The sequence below is a fragment of the Mustela putorius genome, unplaced genomic scaffold (assembly GCF_011764305.1).
Source record: "Mustela putorius furo isolate JIRA1106 unplaced genomic scaffold, ASM1176430v1.1 tig00000129_pilon_pilon_pilon, whole genome shotgun sequence".
NCBI classification, from domain to species: Eukaryota; Metazoa; Chordata; class Mammalia; order Carnivora; family Mustelidae; genus Mustela; species Mustela putorius.
In genome coordinates this window covers 22,445,035-22,452,989 of record NW_025421290.1, presented here as the reverse complement: position 1 = coordinate 22,452,989, position 7,955 = coordinate 22,445,035, and the positions used below count along the sequence as shown (strand labels likewise).

Below are 7,955 nucleotides of genomic sequence, written 5' to 3'. Positions count from 1 at the left end.
TGCAGACATCTCTGCCCTTGTTTTGACTAGACCAGAAATGGCAAGGGTTTTTTAAGACTCAAATTTTCAAAGAAACCTTTAAATATCCACCAACCAAATTCCAGGATTCTCCACAAGGTATTTTAAATGTGCTGGACATAGATGGATAGGGAAAAATAATAGCATACATCCTTCAGACAAACAGACAAAAACAGTTTTTATAATGTTTTATTATCAACAACAGCTGCTTTACCGTTGTCTTTGTCAGGCAGCTGTTAAAGGGTGGGTGGGAGGACACCCTTGACCCTAACAAGGAAAACTCAAGCCTTTATGTACAAGCAAATTCAGAGCTCTTTTAAATGTCCAAAGCTATTAATTAGTTTAATTGAGGCATTAAACTAATTCTGAATTAACATATTTGAATAACCAAGAACTAAAATGTTCAAATCTTTTCTAGTACAAAAAAATTAAATTTGCTTTAGTTATAAAAGAGCTCTCTCAATATACACAAACTATACACTTCAGACATTCACAAAAATGTGAGCGGAAGGCTTATCAAAAGACATTTAATACAATTAGTTTTCAACAACCCCTGGTGGTCCACATCTACAAAGATTTCCAGCCCAACCCACCCTCCCTCCAAATCCCACCCCCCCCACAGAAAAGCACATACTTACCAGAATTTTTAGCAAGTATGGTTTGGGAATTTGTTTTGTTTTTTAAAAAAAGGCCCCCAGGGCAAGTTATTTACAGTTTAATTGCCACTGTCAACTGATCTGGACCTTGACCGGGATCGGGACCTGGACCTCTGGCGATCCACAGATGCTGGAGACTTAGATCTACTTGAAGAACCACGTTTCTGGCTCTTCTCAGGCACAGGAGACCTACTAACAGAACGGGACTTGCTCCGGCTCCGGCTCCGGCTCCTGGACCGGCTGTAAGACTTGCGACTCCGGGACCGAGACCGGCTACGAGACCTAGAGGAACTCCTGGTCCTGGAACGAGACCTGCTCCGTGACCTACTAGGGAGTAAAATGAACAAGCAAACAAAAATACAATGTAAGTGGCAGGAGCTACAAACCCACCAACTAAAACTTTTGTCTTTAATATGTTAGATACCTGTGCCTTTTGCTGCCTTCAATTAATTTGATTTTTCTCCCATTTATTTCCTTTCCAGAAAGTTTTTCAATAGCATTCTTTAAATCACCGTAAGAGGCGAACTCAACCACCCTACAATGGAAAAAAGCCATTTGTACAATTATATACATCTGGTAGTCTGGTCTCAAACTACATATAGCAATCCAGAGTATCAAGATTACCTTTTCTAGATACTTTCTGCTACTGCTATTATTAAGAATCTTAGATCTTAAAAACAGCATTACCAGGTTCCTCCACCTCCAAACCATGGACATTTTAAGCTAGGCAGTTCTTTGTTGTGGAAGCCTTTGCCTATGCTTGGTAGCCAATGTTTAGCAGCATCCCAGCCTCTACCTACAAGATGCCCGTAGCACCCTAAACCCATTACAACCACCAAAAATGTGGTCCAATGCCCCCTACAGAGCAAATTCATCCTCAAATGAGAACCACCATACTCCAGCATACCCAAATTCTCAGATTTCTGAAAACATTGTTTTCAAAAGGCTGTTATGACCTTCAAAACACACTCACCCTTCATTTAATTTAGGTCGATGTGCATCCGCAAAGGTTACTTCCCCAGCTTGTCTCATGAAATCTTTGAGATCCTTAACACAAGACAATTGTGTCACGCGAAGAAAAGGAAACTTGACACACAAACAACCACATGGTATAAAAAACAAGACTACTGGAAGAGAAGATGTTAGATAAAGTACAAACATGGTATTTACCACACTTGTATTCTATCAGAATTCAAAAATTATCTATGCCAGGGCACGAAATAAGCAAAAAGCATATTGCTTTTAAGCAAAATGCTACAGCAAAATTCAGATTTTAACATTAAAGTAGTATTAGTCTATACTGAGTTCAATACAAAAGGAAGAAAACAAAACAAAACAAAAAAACAAAACAAAAAGAAACAGTACATATTTTTAAAGACTAAAGTAAAGATTTTATATTAAAAAAAAAAAAGAAAAACAGAACATTTACAAGACACCAGTTATTTTGTGCCCCATATGTCATTAAAAAAGTTTACTTTACCTTTATTATTATTTCCCTAGGCTAGTCAAGCAGCAAACCATTAATCGGTCGGAGAAACCTTCATGACATATGCCCGACTGGCTCTTCGCCACCCACTTGAAGGACACTACCCAATCGGTGGAAGCCTTTAATCGCACAGCCCTCCCTATTAGCAGACTATTGGCGGATGCAGGCACCTTCTACTCTTGTGCAGTTACCAAGGACCACTTTACTGCGATCAGGATTCCAACGACCACCTAATTTCGAATCTTTCAACTCTTTTCGACCAGGACCTCTTATTCGGAAGCGTTACAGGAAGACAGCTCTCAATTAGGGATCAGATCACGTTATCAACGCTCTGGGATCGCTGCAACCTGGCACTTCAAGTAAGTGCCCCGATTACGTCTAGACCGGCAAACACAGATCTAGAGGTGGCCAACTGATCACTGTAGGAGCTGACTGGCAAAGTCAACCAGGCCCAACCAAGAGTGACCAAGACAACGATTAGGATAACCCACAGGCACTCCTCGTCATAAGGCCAACGACACAGATAGGCTGGCAAATAAAGGGTTTAATATTTGGTTAAAATTGATTTTAAAAAACAAGAGAAAATATCCTCAAAACATTAAACATTTGATCAAATTAATTAAAGTTTCAAATATCCCCCAATTACTTTTAATCAAAATTTTAAAATTACAATTAATTCCATTAATTTAATTTAAGATAAAATTACTTTTAATAAAAACATAATAAAACATTAACTACCCATTAACTTTTAAAAAGCCACATTAAAATAGCTCAAAACTGTGTTTCAACAAACCTGCCAGCTGACTCTTGAAGATAAATTCTCAACTATAAGCCGATTTTCTGTTCTTACAGGTGGAGCATTTCTGAGGAAGAAAATGAGTACTCACAATGGAAGAAATGCAGCAGTGTGTACCTACTGTGTTCGACTGTGGGCAGATTCAAGCAATAAGATAGAACAAGTCATTCAAATGACTTCCATTGAGTTTCTGAATTATTTTACAGGACTTACTACACACACTAATCAAGAACAGCAGACTACCACAGGAATAATAGAAGTGATTATAAAGTAAGCAAAAAACCACTTATCGCTAATTGTTCTTAAACATTAAAATCTCCTCCTGCAGTAATGATTGTTCAAAGCAGCCATTCACGATCCATCACATACCGTCTATCATTTCGAGGTCTGCGACTACTAAAACGGTCAGAATAGCGTCCTCGACCTCGCCCACCTCGAGACCGAGCTCTAGCATGTTCAATAGTAACCCTACAGGAAAGGAAAGAAGGCTCTGTTATCCACACAAGCTACCTGACAGCTAATCTGAAATATCCCAACTGACCTAGTCTGTTCTACCTTACAGTGCTAACGGTCACAAAACTCAGGTTCTCACCTCTCACTGCACAGTTCTTTTCCATCGAGTTCATATACGGCATCATCCGCATCCCTGGGATCCTCAAATTCCTAAAACGTGAACGTGAAAGACAGCTCTTAACATGACTTTAAAATGTATTCTCCAACAGTAAAAGCACCAAAACCGTGTCAAGAGTGAGTATTTTAATGACAGTCCCATACACATAAGCTCAACAGAAATGCAATCAGGAGTGGTTTCCCTCCAACTAACAGCAAGGTTTTTAATACCCTACGCTCGGTAAAAATAAAAAACACTGCTTATCAAAATCTTTACCGACTTAACAGCAGTTCTAAAGAACCAGTTGTGAATACTTACCACAAAACCAAAGCCTCTTTTCAGATCAATATCTCTTATTCGTCCATACCCCTTGAAGAATCTTTCCACGTCTTTCTCCCTGGCCGCTGGATTTAACCTCCCGATAAATACTCGACAACCACTCATGGTGTCCGGCTAGTATTTCCTGTTACAAAATAATTCAATTGAGACAATACCAGTGAATGTCCGAAGAATGCCTGGTCAAGGGGTCAAAAACATAAACGGCATAAAATAAAATGTTTACCCGGTGATGTTATAAACAAGATTGCCAAGAGTGCCTCTTATTAAGCCAGGTCCCTTGCAGACAAAATTAAAACTCGGCTCCCAACACGATCCTTCCCTGGGCCCAGACCGCAGCAACCGCAACGCCCACTGCCGCCTCTGGAACTGCGCAGCCGCACTCTCTCCCCGGCTCTTCTGGCCCCCTCCCATCTGCCGCAGTTAGGAAAGGCCGAGAAGTGCGGGCGGAGCCGACCCCGCCCTCCGCAAGGCCAGCCCAATGGCGACGGGCCGCGCGCACGCCGCCGCCTCCCAGGAACGTCACAGCGGGTGGAAGCCGGAATCTCGCGACGCCACCGCCGCGCCTGCGCAGACGGCGGCAGGCGGACGCTGGCAGCCATAAAATGGCGGCGACCGAGCCAGCGGTGGGGTGAGCCGCGCGTGCCAAACGCCCTTCTCCCTCCCCCCTCCCCGGACTCCACAGTTCCGGAGTCATTGCGCCCGTCCCAGAAAGCCCTAACCACGCCCCGAGCAAAGGCATCAGCCCAATACTCGGGGAGGGTCCGGGTAGTGAAGAGGTAAGGAGGCAGGGAGGGGCACACGACCCCCGTGTAAAAACGACCATAACCACAACCGCCCTTCCACCGTCAGTTCCCCTCAAACAATACCCAAAGGGAGACGTGCCCCAGCGCCCACCTCGAATAAACTGCACTCATTGGACGCCGTCCTCCGCAAAGAGAGCAGCCCTGGCCACTCACGATCTGAACGGCCATGAAGAAGCTTCGATCCGAGAAGCCTTTCCCTCAAAGTGAGCCACTCACCTACCGGACAGGGTCTTTGGCAGCTGAGACCAGAGAGGTCCGTAGTCTGCGACGGAGCCGTCTACCTCCCCGCAGACCAGGACTAGTCTCGTCTACGCCTTTTCACAACTGACGCACTTAGCTGCTCCTGCGTCCCACAAAATGGAGGGCGCGCCCTGGCGTCACTTCCGGTACCGCCCCTGGGACCTCCCCGTTGGCTCTAAGGGCGGAAATTTCCGCGGAGCCGGAAGTTTACGCGGGGCCGGAGCCTCTTAACGGCGACCGCCCCAGAAACCTGTACCCGGGATGGGCGGGGCCGAGGGGCGGGAACTGGCGTGAGTGAGGCCGTCAGGTGCCCCACGCTCAAAGGGCCGCGGTGGAAGGTGTTTGCGTCAACTGGGCGGTGGAGTGCTTTTCACCGTTGTCTGCCTGGTGAAGATACGCTAGAGCCAATGACATTTCTTTTTTATCTGAAGTCTTTTAAAGATCCCCCCCCAGAAATACGGGGTGAAAGAAACTCAGACTTTGCAAAAATATTTGGCCATCTATGACCCCTTGCTTCTTGCTGTTTGTGGTTGAACTTCGGCAGATGCTCCTTAATGCACAAGTGAATATTTTAGCCATACTGTCATACCATGGACATGTGGTTTACACTAAGAAGACTGAGGAACTGCAGTACTTTTTTTAAACGGAAGGTTCTCGCACAATGAAATCTTGAAATTGGGACTGCAGCTAGCAGGCCGTCTTGAATTGAAGCCAAAATGCAGATTTCTGCACTAGAGCTGAGCTGGTTGGAAGAGGTTTCAAGCTACTTTTAAAGTCCCAAATGGTATTTGGTTAACCTTCCCTATTTAAGTTTCTGTAATGTAACACATAAAAGTATACTATTCTTCAGAAACAAAAGACTATGTTTTCAAAATGTGGGTGAAACAGCCTTCCACATCCTTAGCTACGCATTTCCCCAGCAAGGTTGTCAGGTTTAGCAATCCAGGCATAAAGAGAATGTGAAAAGGTTACTTTTCTTTAATGCTTTTAGGTGGAACCCAAGGCACCCCATTTTTTCAGAGGTGCCAGTCATCTAGGGTTGCTATTTGCAACTAAAGTTACACAGAGCAAGAGTAGTTCAAGAAGCCGCAGAGATACAGACCCTCGCTCTGACCTCCTACCTCTTAGAAACTCTAGATGTGAATTTTGATAGTTTTTATGGGATGAGTTCATCCATTTATACATTTGTTTATTTTTTTTAATTTTAAAAGACTTTATTTATTTGAGAGAAAACAAGAGAGAGCATGGGGGGAGGGGCGGAGGGAGAAGCCAACACCAACAACACCATCACCCCACCCCCTCGGAGTAGGGAGCCCCTCATGGGGCTCTATCATAGGACTCTGGGATCAGGACCTGAGCCTAACGCAGAGACAGAATGAACTGAGTCACCCAAGTGCCCCTAAACATTTGTTTATTTTAAGAAGAGCCTCAGTAAGTATGTAGTAAAATTGTGAACTTAGGCCGTCTATAGTGTGGGAAATTAAGGATGGATTTAAAAGAAATTAAGAGTTTGTTATAAGAAAATACCTTTAGCTACTAGCCCCATAAATACTGGCCTCTTGTAATGTACAAATTGTCCCAAACCAGTACTTATTTAGCTCCCTTTGTTCCCTTTCTTCATAATTTTTAAAAATTGGCCTTCCAATTATTTTCTACATTTTTCTATTGACTATGATAGAAGCAATCACTTGTGATTTTAGTCTCTAAATGTTATTTTTGCTGCAATAACAAAGTAATCTAAAGAAGGTTTTCTGGGAATGAAAGACAAGACTGATCGTGTTGTATATCATGAAGAATGTTGCTGTCTTCAGCACACAGTGTTGTGATTTTTTTCAGGACTAATTTTTTTTTCTAAAGCCTATTAATCTTAAAAAGAAAACCGTTATTTCACCCGCAAAATGAGTTTATTCAGGAATAGTAGAGAACTATAATTCAAGACATATAAGCTGCAGAAAAACCATAGGCAAGTCCTACAAGGAAAGGAACATGTTAGGGAGAAGGAGGAGATTAGAGGGCTTGTTTTGAAGGAAAGTCCAAAGGTTGCTGGAGAAAAGCATGTTTTCTCATTTGTTCAGTACAAGAGTGGTCATTTTCTTTCTTTTTTTTTTCTTTAAAGATTTACTTATTTATCTAAGAGAAAGAAATAGAGCGTGCTAGTGGGGAGGGACAAAGGCAGTGGGGGAAGAATCCCACACAGACTCCCTGCTGAAGCCAGCACCCATTAAGGGATTCAATCTCACAACCCATGAGATCTTGCTTGAGCCAAAACCAAGTCAGATGTACTGAGAGGCCCCAGGGATAGACATTCTCTCATAGGAAATGCAGTGTATACCTTTTCCATGTTGGAGACTGGGATGATTCTTTCTTCTCGAGGTTTCTTCTTTTGGGGTCTGTTAACTGACACTTATTCCTGTAACTGCAGATGTGTGGTTTAGCTCCCACTAGAGCTTCCAGACTCTAGTAAGTTTTCTCTTCATTAGTTTTTTACAAAGCCTTTTCCTTGATTTGTTTACTGTTAAAAGGTTTGATTTCCACAAAGGTAATTTTTCATTAGTGTGCCTAGTGACTTAATCTACAATTCCTGCATATGGGTATGTGTTGGGTTTTTTTTTTTTTTCCCCTGAAATGCCTAGCACAGAAAAGGTTTGGTATCTGTAAACTTGGATTCACATTAGCATCTTTTTTTCCCCCAAGTCATCCTCCTCCTATATTAATGTTTCAACAGAATGGCATAGCATCTTTTTCCCAAGATATCCAAGTGAGTTGCAAATTTTAGAAAAGGGAGAAAAAAGATGCAGGGAAATCACAGATTAAAATAAACACAATAAAATAAAATTAAAATATTTGGGGTGCCTGGGTGGCTCACTGGGTTAAAGCCTTTGCCTTCAGCTCGGGTCGTGATCCCAGGGTCCTGGGGTCGAGCCCCGCGTCAGGCTTTCTGCTCAGCGGGGAGCCTGCTTCTCCCTTTCTCTCTGCCTGCTTGTGACCTCTGTCTGTCAAATAAATT

The 7,955-nt window shown here is 43.0% G+C and overlaps 1 protein-coding gene across 5 annotated transcripts; it reads right to left on the bottom strand.

The window, feature by feature from the left end:
• Positions 1–191: 191 nt before the first annotated feature.
• SRSF5 (serine and arginine rich splicing factor 5) lies at positions 192–5,062 on the bottom strand. 5 transcript variants are annotated; one of them, XM_013057507.2, is made up of 8 exons: positions 4,929–5,062; positions 3,885–4,029; positions 3,549–3,619; positions 3,326–3,424; positions 2,954–3,023; positions 1,648–1,721; positions 1,099–1,209; positions 192–1,001 (listed from the first exon to the last, which is right to left on the bottom strand). In XM_013057507.2, exons 2-8 carry the CDS (start codon positions 4,008–4,010, stop codon positions 734–736), a joined length of 819 nt encoding a protein of 272 aa, XP_012912961.1. In that variant the 5' UTR covers positions 4,011–4,029; positions 4,929–5,062; the 3' UTR covers positions 192–733. The 5 variants fall into 5 exon arrangements, with proteins under 5 accessions (XP_012912961.1, XP_012912960.1, XP_044926955.1 ...); XM_013057506.2 differs by having other exon boundaries at positions 4,925–5,059; XM_045071020.1 differs by having other exon boundaries at positions 192–998; positions 4,800–5,042.
• Positions 5,063–7,955: the final 2,893 nt, after the last annotated feature.